Here is a 26,830-nt window from a genome sequence, read left to right on the forward strand (position 1 = left end):
GATTTTGTTTTCATCATAGTGCAGAAGAAAACGAGGGATGTAAATTAAATAATTTGTATTTAAATATATTATTGGTAGGTAGGTACATTGTTGTTACCTTGTGTTTCGATATATTTTATAGAATTCGACAAAATTATACACAAATATCGGTACAAAGCTGATTTGTACAGTCAGCGTCAAATACTTTGTAGCAACCAAAGTAGCCAAATAGTTCGGTACACCATATATTTAGTATGGTGTACCGAACTATTTGGCCACCCTGACTGCTACAAAGTATTTGACGCTGACTGTACAAACTTATCGTAAAAATTTGGTTTCCTTACTATCTGTTACATTTGTTATTTAAAAAGCCAGTGTCATTTGTAGATATAGATAAAAATACAAAATAAATGAAAACGTAACTAAATTAAAGTTGAAAAGTCATTAACATATTCATGATTGTCATTAAATATATAATAAACATTTGAGCTACCATTAAATTCTGTTATGATTAGTAGTTTGACTTAGGCCCATATCTAGAAATTATTTTCATATGAGTAGACAATGATAAACATGTATGGAGTAACTGTCCCTTTTTACTATTTTTCCTACAATAGATATCAATGATTCCAACAAACAAAAACAACCGATAAAACTTATAAAACTTTTACGTAGATTGAATCTAAGCTCTACTTACGACTAGACATCAAAAGTTACATTCAAATCAATAATTAAGAACATAACAATTACACAACTGGTCACATACAAAATAGTGCATTCTACTTGGCTTTGTAATGACAAAAGTTTATTTGGCTTGTCGTAAAATACTTTGTAACTGGTAGTAACCCAAACCCAACCCAAAATTTGGGTGTAGTAAATATACTCGGAAAATACTCAAGATTATAGTAATATTTATTTTATTTCATTTATAGTTACTATGTCGAGTCTTTGCGAAAAGAGAAGAGTCGTGGAATATATTGGGCCCCATATATTCCACGACTTTTCTCTTTCCGAACAGACTATAACGTGAGCCAAGTAACTAAGTATTTTCTCCTCGTACTATGAATCAATTTCACTTTTTATTATCAATGTAAATACTATGCGTCGGAGTTCCCATGCCATTGTCTCATTTTTTTGTGATAAAACAGAATGCACTCTTAAAGTATGTCCGGTTAAATCGGTTACTGAACTTAAAATACTTACATATATTAGAATTATTAATATTTTCATAAAACGCTAGAGCTATACATGTATTTGTAGTTATAAGCCAAATAAATGGTAATGATAAATGGGATTTTGTTTTCATCATAGTGCAGAAGAAAACGAGGGATGTAAATTAAATAATTTGTATTTAAATATATTATTGGTAGGTAGGTACATTGTTGTTACCTTGTGTTTCGATATATTTTATAGAATTCGACAAAATTATACACAAATATCGGTACAAAGCTGATTTGTACAGTCAGCGTCAAATACTTTGTAGCAACCAAAGTAGCCAAATAGTTCGGTACACCATATATTTAGTATGGTGTACCGAACTATTTGGCCACCCTGACTGCTACAAAGTATTTGACGCTGACTGTACAAACTTATCGTAAAAATTTGGTTTCCTTACTATCTGTTACATTTGTTATTTAAAAAGCCAGTGTCATTTGTAGATATAGATAAAAATACAAAATAAATGAAAACGTAACTAAATTAAAGTTGAAAAGTCATTAACATATTCATGATTGTCATTAAATATATAATAAACATTTGAGCTACCATTAAATTCTGTTATGATTAGTAGTTTGACTTAGGCCCATATCTAGAAATTATTTTCATATGAGTAGACAATGATAAACATGTATGGAGTAACTGTCCCTTTTTACTATTTTTCCTACAATAGATATCAATGATTCCAACAAACAAAAACAACCGATAAAACTTATAAAACTTTTACGTAGATTGAATCTAAGCTCTACTTACGACTAGACATCAAAAGTTACATTCAAATCAATAATTAAGAACATAACAATTACACAACTGGTCACATACAAAATAGTGTCTCAAGAATTTTATTCTCTTTAAATATTTATAATTCTAGACAGATTTGAAAGGAATGTTTTCGCTACACGTCTAATACACACAAAGCGCCATCGATGAATGCGTTAATAGTAAAACTTACAGCGGAAATGTACAACGTGTTATGTGGGGATAATATTGTTAAAATCTTTATAAAATTTAAATAACAATATTTTAGTTGCAGGGCCTGCTTTAAGTCGCAGGGAGATTTCGAGCCCCAGAATTCAACGGGGCGGTTTGACATTCATCGCAAGTGTAAGATCTGGCCTCTCCACCCCACCAGACATTTTTTTTTCTCATATAAGTATACATAGTCACAAAAGTAGAAGGAAACCCGTTTTTCCACATCCAAGTTCTCGCTACTCTCGAAAAAAAACACGAGTACCTACGAATTCTTATACCCTGCGGCGAGTAAAGTGTTTTCTACTCTAGGTGTTTGTAATTAATGTTCATTTTTGCTTACAGGATCGAGCAGAATAACAATAAGAGACATTTCAGTTTTTTTACGAGAGTGGCGCCGCTCTGGTATAAACTGACTTAAGGCCCTGCAGCCAGTGTTTAAAGCTAATGCGACTTGTCATAGGTGTCCTTGTGCTGGTAGCCGCTGACGTATCCGGAACCGTCCACCAGGTCCTTGCGGCCGGCGATGCCCTTGCCCTTGCCGGTCTCGTCGAACCGGTTCTTATGGGAGCCCGTGTACTTGCTGGTGTCTGTCAGGCGGTCTACTGTTGCTGCGGCTGATGGGGATTTTGTGACCTGGAAGCAGATTGTTCGATATTTCATGCACTGATATTCCAGTAACAAGAATTTGTAAACATTATGATTGTGGAATTTGTGGATTAGGGTTTGAATTTAGCTTAGAATCATGCTTATATCATTTATGTTGAATTTGACTATGTCCTGTAAGGACATAGATAGCTATAACTAGGAGGTACCTAGGAAGTCTAATTAGTAATTACTAGTACCTACGAGGGATATTCACGGCCTGTCACCAGCCTGTCACGCATAATAGGTAGCTAACTATAGGTACATCATAGCTATTACATTTACATTTGAAGCACTTACATTTGAAGTCAAACCTGGCTGCCCACACGTCGTCAACTTCTTCTTAATATCGTCTAACTCGACCTTCTTGCTCTTGGCCAAATCTTCCAGGAACTTCAGGTAATCCGCCTCAGCCAACTTCATACTCTTAAGCTTCTTGAAGTGAATGGCGGTGTCTGTGGTGGTAATCTTCTTGCCGTCTATGACCTTGGCCTGCTTCATCCATTTGTCGCTCTGAGACAGCGTGATGTGCTTGCCGTCTGACTTCGAGTCGCCGAATTTTGAGAAGGCTTTAAAGGCGTCCTGGAATGGTGAGAATATTACTTTCTGTTCATTTATATGACACTTAAGAGAATAGGTACATTCAAGGAATAAAATTCCCTACTGATTTCGTTGAAATGTGACGTGATGATGTGCGACATATCAAAGCAACGTCATGCTCCTACTTACTTACTTTACTCTTATGGAGACGGTTCGCTGTACGATATTGAACCTTAGGTGGGTTGAAAATTAAATTCTTTGACTGTACCATTTTTGTGAGCGAAGGGTTATTGTAGCAGAGATAAAATGTACTGTTACAGAAAAAATCATGGCCCAAATTTGATCGGTGCAGATTGCGCTGTATAGGTAGCGATATCTTTTGTGGAGACTGGATTGTTACATTTCAACTTTTGGAAATCAGAGTTACTTCGTGATTATCAGTACATAGTAACTTTGTCAGAGCTGATAGCTAAAAAATTTGAAACAAAATTTTCTCTTAGGCTTTACAACGATTGTATGAGTAGTACAGTCATCGTCAAATACTTTGTAGCAGTCAAAGTGGCCAAATAGTTCGGTACACCATACTTTAATACCCTTTGCCTCTAATAAACCTCTGACTAGAGTGTTGAAATAAGTATATTAGAACGCTCTTTTGACATCTTCAAGTGGCACCATCTACAACTAATATTTTTACTGACTTGTCGTCTCTGGTTATACAATATAAAAGCAAGTGACCTGGATTATAATATTGACCTGAAGGTAAGTATACATTCGAGCTTTCTTGAATAAGCACTTAGCTAATTGCAGATAGTATAATCGCGTGTGAAATGAAATGGGGTTGGTTTGTGTCACTCTAGTTACAGTAGTCTCCACAACAGATTTTTTTTTGCACTGTGAAATGTAAAATCAGACTTCTTGGTGGCATTGTCTTTTAGCCCTTTTATACCTACCTACATCGAAGCTTAAGGGCTTGTTTACACATTGATTATTTTAGCAGTGTTTAGTTTAGTGCGAGTTCATATATTTGGTACTTGCATTTAGAGGCAAATGTGTGAACGAAACACTAATCAATATGCAAATATCTCTTATTAAAAACTCTTGTAAAATATTATAGCCACAGCTTTGACATTTGAAGTTGCGGAGCTAAACCATCTAGTTACTGCATAATGACCCCTACAGCGCCATCTGGTTCAGCTATCAAATTTGCGGGTACCATATTTTACACTACATTAATGTTCCTTTGTCTATGATAAAACACGAAGTTATATAAATCTTTGATAAAACTAAATGTACCCATTGTTCCACAGACTCAGTACTATTGTCAACACAGCTAACCACTTATAGACCTTATTGTAATGAAATAAGGTCCACCAGTAATCAAGTTGTTGGTACCTTAAACGAGACGGCATTGTCTTCAGGCTTGGTTCCGTTGGTCGCGCCCGGCGCGGCGCCGTTCTCGAGCTTGACGGCCTTCACCTCCTGCGTCACCTGCTCCACGGAGTCCTGGGGCTTCGCTTCTGATTCTGACATGCCGACTGGAAACGATTAAAAAAACGTAAGTACACTTTTTCAAATGATAATGATGGGGTTGAATGACGAAATATTTAGCTATCGAGTAATGCAGTCGGCATCAAAAAGTGACAGATATTCATGAAGTACCAAAATATTGGGTAATTCAGGAGACGTGAGCAGGATTAACCCTGCGGATTCAGTAAATTGCTGCTGTCTCGTAACGTAGCCTATCAATATTAGTTAAATAAACGTTCATTTTTTAAATCTTGAAAACACCTAAGTTTTTAGTCATTTACGACATGCGTGGTCTGGTTGATTTTGAAACATCGTATCTCACTTATATGTTACATGATTCATAATCAAAATGCTGTCATAACAAACCTTGTAAGGCTCATCATATTTTACAAATTTTGCCTTTGAAATTTGAACCTTGTTACATAGTTAACTGGGATGAATTTCGTTTGTTTGAGAAAGCAATGAAACAAAAATGCTAGGTAGTATTACTTGGTTTATAAAAGGTTGTAATTAGATTGAAATATTTATTTATTAATTAAATGACTCCTTAATAAAAAGTTATAAAACTTGTTTATTTCATTAACATTGAATCCGTTAACATTTTGTGTGTCCCCCTGTATAATTGCAAGTTGCAGCCGATATAGTGTGTTCAGGTACGTGGGTACCTATTAGAGTCGGCAGGTACTTAGATTAATTTCCCTTAACTAACCAAAACCACAGAACCTGCTATGGTCAAATGACCCAACTCTGTGTTGATATATTTTTAGCTGCGAGCGATAAACCGTAATACCAAAGGTGGCAGCTGTCTTAATTGGACTAAGATAACGTCAGTCACTCAAACAATTAATAGATAATAAAAACACCTTTTGTGTGCGCAATTAAAGGAATTTTAAATGTCGATATAATGGACATTCTAATTAACGTACTATCGTTCCCCATATTACATTATTATTTATATTTATCAAACATCATTGTACTTATACTCTTTATTTAAACAAAAAAACAAGCGAGTGGATAAGCTCAGTAGGATACCTATGATTAAAATTATAGGAACTGAAAAAACTTGGTACAGAAATGCACTCCATGCAAACCTAGTTAGGAAATACTAAAATGAAACCGTACACCTTACATGTACATGAAAGGTATATAAGGCATGTATCTAAAATATCAATATTCAATTCAATTCAAATATACTTTATTCATGTAGGCCTAGCAACAAGCACTTATGAATAGTAAGACAGTATTACATATAATTATCAGAGCAATTTATTGATGTTGTAAATATTATTCCATATATAATACTAATGAATATAATTCATAGATCAAATTTAATACTAAAACTTTCACAAAATACAGTCATACAAAAAAAAATGTATAAAAAATACTTGTCTAGATTGTTTCTAGAATAAATTCTAAATGTCAAACAAATATAATAAAAACAACAAAGGAAATACATGCATTGGAATATCCATTTCATCATCATTATTCAAATATAATAAATAATTAATCATTTCGAATCACAATTAATCCCACGTTGTTTTATCATTCATGTAGTCTTGTGTGGTATAATAAGCTTTAGAAATAAGTTTACGCTTTACATGATTCTTAAATTTATTAATTGGTAACTCAGTAATATGGTTTGGAAGTTTATTATAAAATCTCACACAATTACCCATGAATGATTTTTTAATTTTATGGAGCCGAGTGAAGGGCACGGCGAGCTTATGTTTATTTCTAGTATTAATATTATGAATGTCACAATTTTTCTTAAAATCGGCAATATTTTTATGCACATACAGAATATTCTCATAAATGTATTGACAGTGCACTGTCATGATGTCAATTTCCTTAAATTTATCTCTCAGTGAGTCTCTATGGTTCATTTTATATATTGCTCGAATAGCCCTCTTCTGCAGAACAAAAATGGTATTTATCTCTGAAGCACCACCCCACAGTAAAGTACCATATGACATAAATAATAACGAGGTCTCTTCTAAAATTTTGGTTAAACGTGGAGCTCCTGCCCGATGAACTGTTTAAAAATATTATCCGTTTATTAATGATTTGGTTTTATTTAAGTGCGAAGAGAGTGATAAGATATCTGTTATCGTTACATACACAATAGGTAGCGTTATATTTACCAATTTAAAGTGCAAGGAAGTATTGGATTACAAAAACATTCCAACCATTACCAACGTCAAGGTAATAATGTATTAAAAACGCGGGTTGGGAGTGATGTCATGCGTAATAGCCAAATGCGAACGGTTTTGCTTCCATCTCCCCATCGGAATAGGAACGAGAGTCGCGGATCACAACAAACCGCTAAAAGCGGCAATTACATCACCGACCTTGCTAACGAAATGTTTTGCAGAGTTGTTGATAATGCTCACGTTAGTCGAGATTCCCGTAATTCACACTATTCATTTGCATACACTAAAAGGTGCAGCTCAAACGACATTAACTTTCGATATTTTTTTATACTACGTCGGTGGCAAATAAGCATACGGCCCGCCTGATGGTAAGCAGTCTCCGTAACCTATGTACGCCTGCAACTCTAGAGGAGATAAATGCGCGTTGCCGACCATAAACCCGCCCCCCTCGTTGAGCTCTATGTATATTCTTGAGCACAGAAGAACTTTTGTCATAATGAAACGTTGAAGAGGTCGCACGTCACATTTAAATAGAAATCTGATTTTCCGGTGTCGTGTACAGAGCGCTCTTAAATCTAGAGATTTAAATCCACAGGGTAGCTCTATTACTTGGGTATATACTTTTACTTAAGACAAAAGTGGACGACCGCCCTAAACCGTGTTTCCATACAAATGGAGTTCCACATTTTCCTCTCTGGATTACATTATTGAAAATATTTTGACACAATCTGATGTACGTATATCTATTTTTTAACACGCTTTTATTAGATCGACCTGTATGTATAACTAACTATGTAATAGAATCTAAGGTAGGTAACTAATTTAACCATCTTCCAAGGATCGTAGCGTCATGAAAATTGGCAGCTGTATGTAGTTCTGATGACAATACAATAATATGGTACTGTCGAACTGATCTGATGATGGAGCCGGAAGATATGAACTGGAACTTCATGATGGAACATCGTATCATATCTGTGTATGGATTTGTTAGAAAAGTCTTGTAATGAACTTTGACCACGATTATGTTTCAAGGTCTAATGATGAAGCCGGAAGATAGGCACTGGCATTCCATGATGGAATATCGTATCATAGTCGTGTTTGCACTTGTGAGAGTCACGTGATGGACTTTGAACACGATCAAGTTTCACATTTATAAAAGCGTGTTTTTCTAGTGTTTTTAAAACTATTAATTTACTATTTTTGTGTATCATAAGATTTCGGAGCATCTAAGAATTTTTATGTATAGATTTTATTTTTCGCTCCTAACTCAAAAAAACAATAAAATCATACGAAGGGGCATAAATAGCTATCACTACACCTTATAAAACAAAGTCCACCGTCGCGTCTGTCTGTTATGTTATGTTCGCGATAAACTCAAAAACGGATTTTCATGCGGTTTTCACCAATCAATAGAGTGATTCTTGAGGAAGGTTTAGGTGTAAAATTTGTTAAGATTTTGTGTATCCTGTGCGACGCCGGGACGTTCGCTAGTTGTTAATATCTCTCAGAGAGAAATATGTGGACAACTTTTGTATGGAGAAGCGGTCCTCCCCTTCCTTTCCTCTTATGCAGTTGTATTTAGTGCTCAAAATTCACTGTCACTCTGGTGGCTGATCGCCATCAGAGTGACAGTGAATTTGTAAGATAATTCAGAGCACTTTTCCGCTAAAAGCGCATCTGCTGCTGACTGAATAAAAGTGGGTTGTATGAATTGTATAGGTGCCTATATAAAGCAACACGCGGAAATCGTATTGCGACTGTCGATGCCGACTGCTGACCCAATTTTCAGCTGCACTACCTACCTATGAAAGATTAAACTTGTTATGAAATACTCCTGAAGAATTAACTCATAGTTTGAAGATCAAATTAATTACGAGCACTTTCTACGAATGAAATCTACTCCTATATTTTGGTGTCATCGTCATACAAAATAAACTTGTAATTTAAAATTGACTCGACAAGCACGCGGGGGCTGTAACAATATGCTATTACACCTCCACAGGATTGTGGGTGCTCTACCCATTAATACTTATAAAATCTAGACTAAATGATCTGACCTTAGAGATCAAGGTGGCGTGGTCCCTATACGTACTTGCTACTTGTGTACCTACATGAATACTGTACTCGCTTCGCAGTGTTTGTTCACATTGTAAAGACTTCATCACTCGACAGAGCAAATATATGAGTCATCATGTAGAGTTTATATGACCATCTCGACTTCAGGTATGTTTATGTGCTCTACTTAGCACAATGATAACAAATCTCTGCGAAAGTACTATTTACTTCCTAATCAGCCTTAATACACGAGACTTATCCGAGTTGGGCGCGTCCTTATTACAGTTTTGCTGGTGTGGGCGATGCACAAATTGGGCGGCTATCTGAAATTAGTTTTTCCATTTCAAGCTATACAAGTCGTTTATTGTCTCCTGTAAGCAAGCTTATTGAATAGACTTCGCAAAATATTTGTTTTGTTAAATGCGAAGGCTGTTTACTGCACCACCAAGGTTTCAGCGTTAATAAATTTCTTTGTTCAAAAATTTTCAAAGAAATGTCGCAATGCGTACTCTATTCTAACTCGAAGGTCAAGCTAGTGAATAAACTAATGGGGTTTTTAAGCAGTCCAGTCTGTATTCAATAGGGGCTCTTAAGAACTGGGCACGCTCGTGCCATATATACATGTTGCAAACGTCGTAGTTTGCGTGACGATGGTTGATTAGTGGCACCTTCTCCGACCTACTTCTGCTTGGCCCATATTTATGCAATTCCGGCCATCGCTCTCGGACGGGTCACGCTGGGCTGTAAACACCACGGTCCGCCGAGCACATCGCCTCATGCGTACCAGTATAATGCAATCTCCAAATACACAAGTTCGTTACGAATAGTTGAGTCATATTATACTAGAGACGAGCTAACAGTTGAATACAAAATGGATAGAGAATAGTTAGGTGTACCGCGCCCGTTCCCACGTGTCCTACGAATTATTAATTGCAGAGCCTCCGTAAACACTGCAACTGTGATCATTGAAATACAGTGCACGACATATTGAGGTTGTCGTTTTGATTTATAGACGTATGTTTAATAATTATTCATGTAAGCCCTATTATGTTTATGGATCCATGCTTCAAACTCACATGGCGTACTTAGTCTAATATCGCACACACATTTTAAATCAGATAATCTAATTACCGTTTGTTTTACGAGGTAAACGCAGCGGTAAGCGCATTGCCATTTTCCCTATATTCCGCATAAAACAACCGCGTACTTTAGCGGTATACATATGTGGTTCGAAAGTCATTTTGCTATTTGTTTATTTTCGGACCAAGTTTAGGGGCTAGTGGCGAAAATCATAGTAAATTTTCACTTCGAATAGCTATATAGGACATAAAAAATTATAAAATTTTAAGGTACCCATGGAAAAATCTTACACAAATATAATTTCGCCTATTCTAATCCATAGAGTAAAGTAATTTCTAAGCTCTTGATTATATCTCGATCACTTGATTCTAACTACTTCTCACACACGTAGTATCAATCCAAAAACAAAGAAATAAACAAACATAATAAAACTTACTAAGTACTTCAACTAAAGATAAAAAATGTAGTGAGTATCTATTTTGTTTCATATGATTATATTCCATGCGTGACCCACTCGACAGGTCTGACGTCACCCCATTATGATACGCTATTTTCCGACCATGACTCATAATGCCGAAACCGGGCCCGCGAAGGGACAGCCAAGGGTGCCAATATAGCCGCCCTTTCGACTTTCTTTAATACATCTGCAACTGCAACAGATATTCTCTTTCTCTAATCTGAACAAGGCAAAATATACTCGTAACTGACGTGTCACTTATCGCTCAAGACATTCAAGGTTAAAAACATAACTGGTTGTTTATTTTGTGTACAAGGATAAATGTATTAAGCCGACAAATTTGTAGTTACCTAAGTATACAAAAAGTAAATGCAGATAAAAACCCGACTAAGGCACGAGTGAGAAACGACATAATTTAAAATTAAAGGGAAGTCATGTGCGTTTAGATAAATTATTAAACAAAACTAAATGTCGGTTAATAGCTACAGGAAGATTTTATCGCAATTTTTAATCAAGCCAAGCCAAACCCGCATAATAATAGGTACTTATTGAAGAATGATACCTACCTATTTATATATAATTAATTATACTGTATACCTATTCCTACAAAACATTACGGACAAGAGTACACCTAATAGTCACCTTCAACGTGAGGAGCATTGCGAATTCAAACATTTTGTATGCTAAGCCTAATGAGAAACACAACGACATATTATGTGATGCTATGACTACTTACATTGTAACTTAATACCTACATAGTTACTAAAATACCTACAAATAAGTTGAGATGAAGTGAAGTTTAAAAAGTTAGGTTAGCGTTAGATAATCGACCCTACAAATCGAAAAATAAACGACCTACCCGTTAATTTCTGTCGCAAAGCGGATAACTGCTGAAGAAAATTTATTTGCGTAAGGTAAAACTATAGTAGACGACCGCGTCTCTATATACAAACGTATTCCACATTTTCTTCCCTAGAGATTGAAAATATTTTTACACAATTTGTTGTAACCAAAGTATGCCCCTTCGTTTATCTGTTTTCGAGTTTTTGATTATTGTAAACGTTATAAGCGCAAAACAAAATTTAAAAGCTCCTAACTCTTTAAAAAATCTAAAAAATGAAGGGGCACAGCTGTGCTACTATCAATGCTAAATATCAAATATGTTTACACTTCTGCAAAACCCTAAAAAATTGTAACCTTTAAGTTTTGTGAATTTGCAAAATGCATAGTAATGCTATTTCGACTCTACGTGCAGATAGAAGTGCATAAACTTTAATATTACCACTGTTTTATCGAAAGTAACCACATTTCCAATATTCCGATAAGCGGAACCTGTATTTACTGAGAATGTTTTATAAATGTTTTCACTAAAATACAGCTAATACTGTCTGGTTAGCGCACTTTACCGCTACAAATGGAGGGAAATCTGGAAAGTGAAAATATCGTGCGAAAAAGCAGACAGAATGTAAACGGCCTTGCAAGTTTCTATATTGGAGATTATGGGTAGCTTTACGGCTTTAATACTCTACGATACTTTCTCTGCCTGCATCAACTAGAAGATAGTCCGACCAATTGAAAATCCAGATGCGATATGAAGGGAATTTGGCAGGCATTTGGAAAGAGCTACATTACGCAATTTATGACTGCGTGACCGTTAATGAAAACTAAAACATCAGTAAGTAGTTAACTAGTTAACCCTTTACCAGGCCGCGTAGAACAAGCGTGTTTTATTAAGCACTTTAATTTGCAAGTATTGAACGTATTGACTAAATGTATTTACAAAAGTCGGATATGTTCCTGTAAACCAGAAAAAAACTTGAGATACGGTAATCCCATTGCCTGTCTGAGTAATGAACTGACATATTTATTATTTACCAGGAAAAGGGTGATATGCCACCCACATAGTATATATCGTTCACCATAGTCAGTTTTTAACTCTAAATCTCCTAAGAGGACAAGTCTTTAAAGGGAACTTTAAGACTACGCATATTCCCTAGTTTTTAGTATGAACACAATAAGAATTTTATTACATGATACGACAAGACAACTAATCGGGCTATGGGCAGAATAGTTCCCACATATAAGTAACAAGGCAATGGGATAGTGTCATCCCACATCCTAATTCTGGTCACACTACATAAATGCATGATTGCTTAGCAAAGTATGAGATTAGATAAACTTAAAACACTCAAAATCTACAAAATATCAAAAATTTGTCTGCTTTTATTTCTCTGAAATTAAGTAAAGTTTAAAGGGTCGACAACGCGCATGTAACACATCTGGAGTTGCAGGCGTCCATAGGCTACGGTGACTGCTTACCATCAGGCGGGCCGTATGCCTGTTTGCCACTGTCGTGGTATAAAAAAAGTAGTGTTTGGTTTTCGTCATAAACTATCGAATAAATTACTGGTCAAGTGAATTCAAACGACTGCTAAAGAAACATTATTGGATTTAGAAGCGTGTTGTGAATGAAGATCATAAAATAATATTTTCAGGGATTTCATGCGTAAATTTGGAGCTAAAACCTGACTAATGGTAAGTAAACAATATACTATGTGGGTGGCATATCACCTTTTGCCTGGTAAAGGGTTAAGTGTGTAGTTTACAAATTAATCATTTAAATAGTTAATTGTGTTGGTATAAATGTATTCATTTACATTTTTTTCCGACGTAAGCACGGTGTACGTGGTCACGTGTAATAGTTTTATTTTCTAGTCCTGTACCTACGTCAGAAATAAAAACAAAACTTTCACACCGATGCCTTGCCGAATTAAATAGAGAGCACCTGACTTCAAGTATCGACATCGATAAATACGTAAATACCTAGTTAACCAGGTATTTGTGAAACAAAAGATAAATTTATATTCCCTGTAGGTAAATGGTAATTTTGAACTCGAAGATTCTACAATAGAATCATAAGCTTAGCAAATGGTTTCATTTCGAATCTTAAGCGTAACGAGGGACCCAAAAGGTGCTAATAATTACAGGTACAGATAGAGATCTTTATTCGTGTCTGCCACATACAACTTTTATATCCGACTTTAATCTTAAACAGCGAGAAAATAATTTACGAATATATAATAAACACACATTTACAAATCACGCAATTCTGATATGGTTGATTTAGAAATCACTCTATCAAATCAAAATATAACTGAAACAAAACCGCTTTTCAACACTGCGATTAGTGTTATCTAGCAACAAATTGTGCTCAATTGTCGTGTTCTGTTTGGGCTGCAGAGGTGAAATTGGATTTAAAGGTGAACTGTGTGCACTTTACGAGTATTGAATCATAAACACGTACGAAATGACATCATAGCATCGTCTGGGGAACTAATGTTACGATCGCGGATTTTCAAGGTTTTCTGTGTAGTGATAGTAGCTTAATTTTTTTTTATCTAACCATACTTAAGTAATAAAGGATCATTGAAAAATTCTTATGTTTCTTTCACTTTCTTCTCAAAGACTGAAACGAGACGTTTCATTTAAAAGATTTCTCCATGCGTTGCGTCCGTTAGTGTTTGGTATAAATTTCTTTAAAAAAGTCAACCGGTTGTTAATTTCTTGGGTGATAGGTATTTTTATACCGAGGCTATTTTTTCGTATTTTTAGGTAAATATAGGACTTATCCATTTGTAGAAGCCCATAGTTTTCTATTTTGTTTTGTAGATATATCTGCACAAGTAAAACAAAACTGTTTAATAATTATAACAGAAGTCATAACTCTAATTAAGAACCTAAGTGGAAGCCTAGTACGAGTAGTTAGCATAAACCCATTAGCTGTTGTATAGGTAGTTCGTAGTTTATATAGGTAAGTACATAAGGTATGGTTATGTTCATAGTATGTAAATAAAGTATGTACCTACCTATTTTGAACATAGATGCGCATATAAATTTAGTTGCCAAAGTGTTATGTTATCCGAAGTGCACACACCGTGACAGTGTACTCTACCGTTAAACTTATCAATAAATTGCAAGATTAATGATGATTTCGTAACCCTGATAATGATAACGATTTATCGCGAGGAAAAATTGAAAATAATACATCATAAACAATTGCACGCAGTACCACATTGAATGGTAATTGTTTTTACCTACAGATGAAAGAGCATCTTGGCTAAAGTTGAATTGTCTTTCTTTAAAAGGTTTACGTTCTAACTACTGAGGTACCTAACTAAGCGCGTTAGTGCTCAATAGCGCTCAGATTATTCTGAAAACCCCGCTGTAACTTCTACTCCTGGCTGTATACACAGCCTCACGGTACATCACAATCACCATAATTAGATACCTACATATTTACGAATAAAACTCATAAAAGGTTTTTGTAGAGATCTACAGCAAAGTCAGAAAATTTAGCTATACAATTAACAATTTTTGTATACTTAGTTGTGACCTCATCGGGCGATCTTCAACCCCTAACGCCTCCTTTGTTTTTGTTACCCTTTTATGAAGAAGGATAAAAATCCTCTTCCCAGTAGCATATTATAAATACAACTAAATAATATAATCCTAATAATCCTCCATCCTAATCCGAATTTAAATTTTCATTAAAAATAATTAAATATAGAGGGGAACCGTAATTATACCGCGATCTTATTCGACTTACTCCCGAAAATTAAATCGTAACGGCTATGATGTGCCCTCTTAAAATACCTCTGACCATAAAACATGCACGCACACAATAAATACATCAATATATAAATAGACTCACATAAGTATGTCTGGATATGAGATAGGAAATGAGATCACATAGACCGTGCGTAGCGGGAGGGGACGGCGCGGCGTCTTCCGCGGCTGCACTGATACTGAACCACAGCTAGAGCTGCCCTGTTGTTTGTATCATTATAACGTACGCAAGCTAGCAACGTATAAACCAGTATAAGTTCAATCCCCGATAACGTATGGACAACGGATCGCCGGGTCTTATATTATACTGGATATCAAGAGACGAACGTTCGACTACGCTTCCTAACAAGAGTCAGGCATTGTTGACAAGCGCGCTGGAGATGGGCGCGGCGAGATTCGCGCATGCGCCCTCGACATTCATCCAGGAAAAGAAAGTAGTAAGCCCATATGGAGTCTATATACACATACGATGTTCTTTGACGAGTTCGACGAGGGTGCAAGTTATATATTTGTTCCGTATCCCAGGGCTGTTGTCCCCTTCGTTTATGAGCGCTAGTTATAAGCGTACCATTATAAAAGGATATCCGTTTGCGTACAGTTGCTAACGACCTGGATGCTAATTAAATACTAGCCCTACTAAAACCATTTACTTACTGGTAAGAGATGAACATCAGTCCATATATCCTATAGACTTAAAGAACACACTCCCTAGTGCGTGACAAGTGCCCTAATTTAATATTCTGTTGTCAAACACGTACTTATGAATTATTACAGTAATATTCACCTGGGGCGATCAAGTACACGCCTTGCTTAATTGCTGCGTATTAAAGTGATGGTTAATGCCTACAACTCTACACAACAATAAGTTTCCGAAATCGATAGGTTCTTTGAATCTCAAACCAAACATTAGAAAAATGACGTCTATTAATAAGCGAAATAGTGGCATACATATCTCTGAAAACACTGAACCGATTTCGAAACAACTTTCTATGTGTTTCAGGAATAAACATAAGGCATAAGGTAAGATTTTATACAACATACTTAGAGCTAAGGGTCTCCTATGTGGAAAATTAAAACATAGCATGCCATAGGAAACAACAGGTAGTGGGCAAACAAAACTTTTGGATCATATACATATTCACAGTTTTGGCTTATGAGAAAGATCATTAATCATGTCCTAAACAATGTGACATCTAAATCTTATTGCTGAGAAAAAAGGCTCCATAACAACTAGTACACATATTAAGTGGGTGTTTAAGCGAAAATTAGGGAACTCGCAGAGTGGCGATAAATTAAAACACGGCCGAAGGTATAGGTCTTGCAGTATTACCTATGTAGCATGATTCATACTGAACTATCGTTACTACAGAACCAACCCCGAAATCGCGGAAAAAACCTGCTGTTCCATAGAAAACATTGACTTTAATTTATGGCACACCTTGATAGGCGATACCTAATCGCCTTGTCTTTGAAAATTGAAAGTTTTAGTGTAAAAATTGAACACTTACTCGGAAGCCAAAAATGATTCAAAATTGTCTTTAGTATCGTATAGCGTAAACGATTTTTTTCTTGATTACAAAGTTTTATATTTATTATTATTTATTTATTTATTCGTATAAAAATACAAAGATTGTGTTCGAATATTAACATTAATATACAATAAATTTCAATAGTATTAAATATAAAATTAAATTAGCAATTAAAAAATATATCATCGACCAAAATATCGCTAGGACTCGTATCATGTAAATGACCTTCTACTGGCGATGCGTTTGGGAACTCTTGCATGGAAGTTTTACATGTAAAGCACCCATTGTCCGACTACGTGTCGTTTCCACGCAACTATTTCAATACAAACACTGCCAATTTATTAAAAGCAATTTCACTATTACAATTAGTAACACAGTACATAATACGTAACAATGCTGTGCGTGTCCATCCATATACCTATAACAGCCACTTTTATTGCTAATTTCAACAGTTTATCGACGAATACACGGACTTACCACCATGAAACCGTCGTCTGAACTAACATTTGAGTTGTTGTTATTTGTCCACCAGACAACTTTTCTGACCATTGTTAGAACTTATTCCTTTTTAATACGGTCTAGGAAAGACCCGTTAACTGTGTTAACAACAGAAAATAACAAAGCAAAAAGCGTTCTCGCGCACAACTCCACTTATCACCTCGCGCGAGAACGCAACTCATGCTAGGCAGTCAGGTGGAGCGATTAAGTATTTAACTTTATTCTTAATATGAGTACGTTTTAAGACAAAATGTATCTTAAAATTTGGCAGCTAATGTAGATGGCGCTTTACGGTTATGCGTTAACCCTGGTTGTCAAAAGTTAACGTTTGACAATTCAGTAGGTACCCCTAGTGTAATTATAGTCGATAGCGAAACTTGACGTACGCGTTTGCGTTAAGTCTCATTTTGTATGGGTTTTTGAACAGCGCGCCAAGCGGGACGTTTTGGAAAGTCAAAAATCTCATACAAAATGACACTTAACGCAAACGCGTACGTCACGTTTCGAAATCGAATTTATTTACACTAGGGGTACAGTTATCACAAAACATATCCATCTTTTTCAGCTGTCAAACTCCGGGCACGTTTTTTCTATTAGACTTTACACATGTTAGAATCAATGAATCTTTGTCCTTAATAAGCTTCTGAGAAATACCAAATCACTACAATGTTGCATACATATATATTAAGTTCCACAAGAAGAAGGTTCCATAATGGCTCACACGTTTAATAATATACCACTCGCTATTCGTCTTAATATCAAATCTAAACAATATGTAGCAAACGGACTACTAAGTACATATTTCAATCAATTCATAGTAAAATATATACCTTACAGGTATTAATGATAATTATAATAAAATAGAATCCCAAGATAATGAACAACTGTCATACAGTTAGAAAATATTATATATATATTATATAATATTAGCAACAAGATCTAAATACTATCACTGGAAATAACTCTATAGGTCATTGATACTTATTAGAGACAACTGAACTTATACAGACGTGCAAAGTCAGCTAAATATGCCGTGAAAGTAGCAGCTTTACTAGATGACGCTAACGCAACGGCTACGGAAGGTGGAGATAAGGAACGAAATTTCCATGTACCAAAAAGTGTCATCAAAAAACTTTAAATAGGTGGCGCTATAATACCTAGAGTACTTGAACAAAAAAATCAAATCATAGACAGCGCAATTCACTCCGTCAATGACGCCTAGGTTCTTAGCTACTCTAGCGCTACTCTGGAGAGATTTGGAACTATTATTTATAGCTGACAGCTGGACACTTTTGCAACAGTTCTACCATAAGAGATGCCACTCCTCTTAATTCCACACTCCATAGCAACGGCCTATTTTGTGATGATCTTGTCAAACTTATCATCATGATATGGATGACGTGAAGCATTCCTCGGGCTGTCCCGTACGGACGCATTTCATTCCCTGTGTTGCGACTTTTTTTTCGGCGTTTAAAGCAGGCGATTATTTTTCTGTGCATATTTTTGGCCATTAGTCACAGAAAAGGAAACTACCTGCAAATCTTCACGTTTAATACAGGACAACGGTAGACAATTTCCCGGAACGCTCCATATTATTATTTATTGTAAAGATGTAAGGAATACCGATGGTCAGGGTATACTCTTTATTGCTGTTAATACTAGTGCCATGTAGTGAAAATAGGTTTTCAATGACTTCTTTGACGTTTGCACCTCTATTATTTAAGGACGATTCCCACCGAACGGGCGGAGTTGGAGCGTGTTTCATATATTTGTGAGGCCGCAAGCCGGTCGGCTCCTCGCGGACGCGGACGGCTCCGGACGGATTCCATCGCAAAAATGGGCTCCGGCGCGGCCCGACTCCAGCCGGTCGGTGGGAATCGTACATTAGCAGCCTATATTTTGGGACTTGGATCAGTAATACTGTAAATCGGTTTTGTGAAAAAGGGGCGGGAAGTGGGAACCCTATTTCTATATAAATATTTTGAACACATAGCTCATCACCATATAAACTAATACATAATCACTATTATGTAGCGATAATTACTATATAAAATACAACCGCAGCAGTTACCTAAGTTTCGTTAAAGTCCCTATGGGACAAAATTGCATTATTTCGTCATTCGAAGTACTTACTCAGGAAGAGTTGTTTCAACTCGTCGATATGATCATTAAACAAGTGATTCCTTGATCGAATCAGTGCATATTAGTGCCGTTATAAATCGTTTGTAAATATTATTTTATTAACGCAACTACTAGAAGTTTGATTCATGATTAATTGATTATGAACCAAAGCCGTTTAAATACCATTCAGTTACAAATAAAGACGTAGCGCGCGTTTACGAAAATAAAAGGCGAACCGATAACTTTATTCGTTTGGTATTACAGTAACAAACGAAATTGAAACCACTCAAACCTTAACAAATTATAGGTTAATCCCGATTCTAATAATTAAGTAAGACGAGCATGAGCCGACGTATAATAATTATTGTCTATGGCAAGCAAAACAAGGAACATTTTTATAAAAATCTTCGCATGAGGTCAGCAACGTCATATTTATAAATAATTACACCTCATAAAAGGGGACTTAATGGTCTACTACAATCTCGGCGAATGTTGGCAATATTTGAAGAAATGCAAAAAATAAGTAACTGAATACATATTTATAAAAACAAATTAAGTGACGTAAGCATGGTGGTCCGCTAACTAGGTAGGTTTTATTATTTCGCGCCACGAGTTACATTTCTCAATACGCCTAAGTTACCCAATATTAGCTAAGATTTTTACAAACAAATAACTAAATACACCAAAAATAATATTAAAAATACCTAGTATGTTATTAACGCTTACAGAGTTATCACAACGTAACGAAAATTAACCTATAGTTTGCACTAATATTTGTCTAAGATCGTTAACACTGGCCTCATGTAATCATCTAATAGTAGATTTTATCGCCGTAGATTAACTTTATGTTATAACAAGTTGTTACTCGAAGGCGAGGAAGTCTTTGTTCACAGTATAGTGACAGGCGCAACTACTATAAGGCCAATTTATAATACACTAGTCAAGTCCTTCAGCTGAAAATATTTCCGTTGAGATTAAAAGGATATATGGAAGTTGTGTTACCTTTGTTGTAATTTTTTTATCTCAGGAAAGTAGGTTAACCGATTATCTACCCTATCACCACTCGTCATTTGAGTAGAGACACGTGCCAATAAAGCGCTCCTGACTTTACGCACGTACGGTGTAAACAGCTTCCGTCTAGTAAATATATATCTATGGAAAATTACTAAATTCTATCATCCCTTAAGAATTATTATCATCTGATGGACTAATATTGCGCTACAGAGCCTCTCTCTAGTCTATTAACAATATCGGTATTTTTGAAATAAAGGATCAAGAAAAAAAAAACTGGCGACCCTTTAAAGCGTATCACACATCTACGATTTGCCATACGACAATGAACGATATGTTGGAAATCTTTGCCGCGGACTGCAGGTTAAGGCGGCGGGCTGGTATCCCAGAGTCGCCAGTTCGTGTCACGCCCAAATTTTTAATTGTTCCTTTATTTATAAGAGTTTTAAGATTGTTGATCATGTTATGACGGCAGCAGAGACATTAAGTCGCCCAGCTTAGGTACAACCACGTCGGGTAGCGGCGGTTTCTTTTCATTGCGGATCTTCTCCAGGTCTTTAAGAGATGTGACCCCAGATAGCACTAGGAGGGTCTGGAAGCCGCAGCGAACTCCCAACTCGATATCTGTGTTGCATCTGTAGTAGGAATAAAAGTGAATCAGGAAGAGTAGGTCGCATAACGAGACGATCAAAAGGTCAATTATTGCGCCTAATTTGGCTAGTCTTTACTAAAAAACAAATTTTAGAACAGTAAAATAGACAAATATAATATAGCCTGTACGTAAAAACTAGCCAAGTCAAATCTTGAAATTGAATATCGTCCCAAGTGAAATAAATGCATTGTGTAAATAATTGTCTGTTAGTGTGGGACACACTGGCACCGTCCCACCTCCAACGGACTAATGTAAAAGCGGGCGCAGCGGCGGAAACCGCCGATATTTTGAAACGTAATTATTAATTAATATAAGAGCCTCGGTAGAGAGTACCATTTTGTACCATTTGGCGTTGAAACTCTAGGTCCATGGGGTCCCAGCGCGCACAAGTTTTTTGGAGAAATCGCGAAACGTCTGGTTGACGTAACTGATGACCGAAGAGCTGGCGGCTTGCTCGCACAACGTATCAGTATTGCAATACAACGAGGAAATGCCGCCAGCATCCTTGGTACAATGCCTCAAGGGCCTATTTTAGATATGAGCTAGTTATAGTAATCATCTGTATATATCCATTATGTATATTGTTATTGTCAATAAATATTTTACATTGTTTAAATTTAAGATTAAATATATATTTCCTATTAAGCAGCAAACATTGTGGTAGTATCAAGAAACAAGAACTTGTCATATAAATTCATTTTAGAACTTTGCATATTCTTGTAACTAAAAATTCAGGATTTTCAACACAGAACTTGGCACCCCTATAGATCTCAATTCTTTTGTAGGCGAAGACAACAACGACGCATTATCTTAATTTTATATTGAACTTGGCTCTCATTTCACATTTATGTTTTTGATGGGATATCATTACTTTTTGTACAGAAAATTAAGTTAGTGTTAATTTTTTTTTTGCAAAATTACTCTATTTTTTACGTTTACGCTGTATAGTTTTCTTTTTTCTGTTATTTTCTTGTACCTTCGAAATATTAGGATGAATTGCCCATTCATTATCTGCAATTTTTCTTACACGTTTTCGGTTTATATTTAATTTGGCCAAGTCCGGGCGGTATAATGGGCCATTCTACTTTTTGTTGTTGTTGTCGTTTTAGAACACGTGGCCAATACTTTCATTTTCTGTTTTCTTATGAAGAACGAGGATTAATTAGGCTATCAATCCCGATAGCTTTGTTCAATATAAGACTTCTTTAAGTATTCTTCATTACAGTAATTTAGCAGTTCTTGATTGTCTCCCGATTCGTATGAAAATAATGCATTTACCACTGCGTTACCATCTTTTTATAATCAATATTAATATATGAATTTTGGTCAACAGGTGGGCAGAAAAAGTCGAATCACATTTAAACTGCGCCAATCATAAGCATCCGTGCCGGATCTAACCCGCAGGACTCAAGGAAGTTCCTGACGTAGGCGTGGGGTTTACCGAGCACGAGTGCCTTCCGCTCCGAGCATGTCTCCGCCGCGCGTACGTTGGTGCCCGTACTCGGGACTACGATAAACACGGAACTAATACATACCTGTCACCAATCATGAGCGTCCGCGCAGGATCCAGCCCGCAGGACTCAAGGAACTTCCTGACGTAGGCGTGGGGCTTGCCGAGCACAAGCGCCTTCCGCTCCGAGCATGTCTCCACCGCGCGTACAATGGTCCCCGTACCCGGGACTACGATAGAACCGCCTGAAAAATTACATATAAATAAATAAATATTATAGGACATTATTACACAAATTGACTAAGTCCCACCGTAAGCTCAATAATCAATAAGGCTTGTGTTGAGGGTACTTAGACAACGATATATATAATATATGAATATTTATAAATACTTAAATACATAGAAAACACCCATGACTCAGAAACAAATATCCATGCTCATCACACGAATAAATGCCCTTACCAGGATTTGAACCCGGGGCCATCGGCTTCATAGGCAGGGTCACTACCCACTAGGCCAGACCGGTCGTCTACATTATTGTTGGGATGGTAGAGAGGTATATTTATTAGTTGATTGATGGACGTTTGGAATTTACGTTTATAATATAAATGCGTAAGTTTTAACTAAATCATCCTATAACGGCTCAACAGATCGCTGTGAATACGCACACAGATATTTTTAAAACACGGGGTTCATCCCTTCACCAAGGGGTGTGGAGGGTAAAAGTAACTTTCGTCAAAGACAAGACACAAAACTTAACTTTTATAAATAAGGTGTGACCCTAATGTAACCTACCTTTTGGAAACCTCTCATCAGTATTAGTTGCAATGAACAGGCAATCCTCGGACGCGAGGTAAGAGGCCGCTTTCATGAACTTCGGATAGCTTACATGCTCGTCAAACCCAACCACCACGGCTCCCACTTCAGGGTCCAAGTCTGATGGCTTCATTGATTTGAAATCAGGTTTTACATGATCGGTCTGGAAAAAATATTTACAATTAACAAATTATCTAAAAAAATTACTAACCAATGTTTAATGTTGTTTGAGTTATTGTTACTATTTTTTTGGTGCCATGTGGTGTACCCTCCCATGATGGGAGGATGAACTCAAACTCACAGCGGGCCCGAACTGGAGAAGAGTGGCCCACGACAGACCCCAATGGAAAGAGCTGGAGGAGGCCTTTGCCAAGCGACACACTGAGTTAAGAGACATACTCTAACTCAGAATAAAAGGGCTTAATAGATAGATGTGGTGTACCCTACATAAATATGGCCATGTTCGTCCTTCATGTCATATTTCTTATTGGAGAAGCAACCACATTTAATTTGGGTTAAATAAATCAGCCTTAGTGTGATGAGAGTATCAACCTAATACCAGCATGAAAAAGATTATTACATCAGAGATATAAAGTTCAACATTGATATCTATTGTGCTTTGACTCTTGCCCTTTGCCCTAAACTACTAAAGTTACGATGCCGCTAATCATCGTTTGTCCCTTTCGTATTGGTATGATGGAAAGGGACAAACGATGATTAGCGGCATCGTAACTTTCGTACACGTTTATGAATAAGGGGGTTAGTGTTTTAACCCTTTTCCAGGCCGCACCAATCTACAAGGTTTTCACAAAAAATCCAAATATATTCCAATTTGATGATTCATTTGAACAAACCAGTTTTGATGATTCATTTGAAGACAAGTAACATTTCCTGAAAGTGTAATCTAATTTGAACCTTAAATCGAAATGCTAAAAGTTGAAATTTTAATGGCGCGTATATGGCCGATAAATCGTACTATGCCTGGAAAAGGGTTAAGTAATTTCATTCCATCTACATAAGGATAAAACATCTAAGATATCTTTAGATGCCTTTTTCTTTCAATGTTTGTTTAACTATTGGTGCTCTTAATTTGCATGTGTGAACAGTAGTAAGCTAAAGAAGGTATTAAGGTAGTAAGCAAAAAGCTATATGTATGTTCCAGTCTAAAGGGCCATGAGCATAGAACAAATATAAAAATAAAAACATTTATGTATCTGCCATAGAGATGGGTAGTGAGTAAATAATCCTTAGTAAACACTCAGTATTTACTCAATTTAGCAGTATTTACTCATTTATACCCAAATTGGTCGGTATAAACTATTAAGAGTGCTGAAAGGGGCATATAAGTTTGAAATATAGGTGTATTTTGTAAGCCGCTACTGGATTAAGAACTCAAAATTATAAGAAATATTTTTTTACTTAGTGTTCTATAGACCTCAAGCCCTTTTAGCCTAAATTTTACAGCTCCGGAGCTCTTTTTAGGCTCAATGGAATGGGTTTAGAAAAGCTGATGGTTTTAATAAGGCCCAGGGCACTACATACATGTAACTGTCACAAAAAATAAATTCAGAATTCATTTCATTCAATTGATTCTAAAAACTTTTTTGGATAAATTGAATACTTTTGGGAAAACCCGTTTCTAAATGTTGAAATAATGTTTATCCCTCTTTAACTTTCAACCCAAAGTTAAAAAAATATTGGGAGATTAGCTGTAGAATAGAGTACTAAAAAAAATACTTTGATCATGATCGGTTGAGCCATTTTTGAGTGTTCTTTAAAAAACCCTTAATAAAAGGTCCTAAGTGCAGCGTAAATACCCACTTTTAAGCACTTATCTAGAACATAGAACGTAAGTCCCGTATTTTTAAAGAAAATACCTTCATATTAAAAACAAAATTGTTAACTATGCATTAACACAAATTGCCTCTGATTTATGTATACCCCTTTTTTCAAAAATTTAGCATCCTATATGCTTTCTATTATGTAACTATTGTTAGTAAATGTTAACACTCTTTAATAAAAAACAATTTAGTTCTTAAATCACAGTATTTTTAAAATTTTATTAGCAATCGTTTTTACTAACCTAAATGAGTAAATTAGAGTATTCATTGGGTGCTTTGAGTAAATACTCAGTATTTACTCACCCCTACCCAACTACCCTTAACCTTTTGAACATCATAGCTATTTCATGTATCATAACATAGCAATAGAAACCTTATTGCAATGCTTATAGGTTTAGTTTAAATAGTGCACTCACAAACCTGTGGACAACTTTGGTAGTCAAAAGGTTAAATCCCATCCCATGGGTTTCCCAGAGTTTAGATGGTATAGTACACTCCATCAGACCAGTTCAAATTTCCATTCCTTATTATTAAAATAAACTTACTCCAATTCCTGTATGCCTTATTCCAACTGCCTTCAACTCTTCTCCTATACCATTAGAGCCAATTAAATACACTTTCTTAGTAAAGCCTATACCTTTGAGGTAGTGCGCTGCTAGGTATGCTGTGGAGAGTATTTCATCCTGAAAATAATTATTACAACACTATTTTTTGAATTCAGTGGCAGGAAAACCCTAGGAAGGTAAAATATAATGAAAAAATAAAATAAATTGCAAGAAACACTCATTGCTTTGAATAATTGTGAATTGCCGAAATCTACAGTATTATTTAAATTTTAAAAAGTTCAAATCTGTTTCTAGTATTCTAATTTATTCAAGCAAATTTGATGTACATTGTGATGATGGATTAAACAAAAATGATATTTTTAGATATGTTCGATAGATTGATTTGAATATTCATTGTAGTTTACCTGACTAGCTATAAATCCCAACTGCTGGGCTTTTACTGCAAAATCACTGCGGATCTTTGTAGAGTTATTAGTTACATAAAATATTTTTTTTCCAATTTTTCGAAAATAATTCATTGCATCAGCTGACCCCGGTATTGCATTATTATCGATCCACAGAACACCTGTAAATATAATATTCAGGAAGTAGAATTGCTACTTACAAGCAAACTGAAAATGTACAGTAACTATTTAAATAATTGAAAACTCGTTGTCTTACCGTCACAGTCCGTTAAAACTGTGTCAAAGGAATTTAAAAATTCCTGCACTTGATCTTTACTTCCTTCATGAAGATTAAAAACGGCTGATCTAAACATGTTTCTGGAGGTGTTAAAACTTTTGGAATGAACTAAAGAAAGGGTAGAAGCAAGGGAGGTGTGTTTGTTTATAAAATAAGCATTTGTTTTTAAAAAATGAAGCAATTTCACCATTACTACATTAACATAGCGGAACCTCTGCAGCAAACCAGCAGCACCACCACACACCACGAGAATCCAAGGATTCAAGGACACTGCTGTCACTTTTGACATTAAAATGACATTAGGATCAACCTACTATTTTAAACGCCCTCACATTTTTATAGCGGGGAATAAAAAGTAGCTCATTCCGCTTTATTTCCTTTTCTGACCTGACATATTTTTGACATTGACATATAGACCATAT

The 26,830-nt window shown here is 35.8% G+C and overlaps 2 protein-coding genes across 2 annotated transcripts; both read right to left on the reverse strand.

The window, feature by feature from the left end:
• Window positions 1–1,309: 1,309 nt before the first annotated feature.
• Window positions 1,310–15,468, reverse strand: LOC133523512 (tubulin polymerization-promoting protein homolog). Its single transcript, XM_061859155.1, has 4 exons — window positions 15,329–15,468; window positions 4,741–4,883; window positions 3,109–3,390; window positions 1,310–2,799 (listed from the first exon to the last, which is right to left on the reverse strand). Exons 2-4 carry the CDS (start codon window positions 4,876–4,878, stop codon window positions 2,608–2,610), a joined length of 612 nt encoding a protein of 203 aa, XP_061715139.1. The 5' UTR covers window positions 4,879–4,883; window positions 15,329–15,468; the 3' UTR covers window positions 1,310–2,607.
• Window positions 15,469–17,094: 1,626 nt separating this feature from the next.
• On the reverse strand, window positions 17,095–26,818 carry LOC133523508 (glycerol-3-phosphate phosphatase). The gene is made up of 6 exons (XM_061859147.1): window positions 26,388–26,818; window positions 26,132–26,292; window positions 25,707–25,844; window positions 23,300–23,483; window positions 22,590–22,749; window positions 17,095–21,037 (listed from the first exon to the last, which is right to left on the reverse strand). Exons 1-6 carry the CDS (start codon window positions 26,695–26,697, stop codon window positions 20,866–20,868), a joined length of 1,125 nt encoding a protein of 374 aa, XP_061715131.1. The 5' UTR covers window positions 26,698–26,818; the 3' UTR covers window positions 17,095–20,865.
• Window positions 26,819–26,830: the final 12 nt, after the last annotated feature.

The sequence above is a fragment of the Cydia pomonella genome, chromosome 12 (genome assembly GCF_033807575.1).
Source record: "Cydia pomonella isolate Wapato2018A chromosome 12, ilCydPomo1, whole genome shotgun sequence".
Classification (NCBI taxonomy): Eukaryota; Metazoa; Arthropoda; class Insecta; order Lepidoptera; family Tortricidae; genus Cydia; species Cydia pomonella.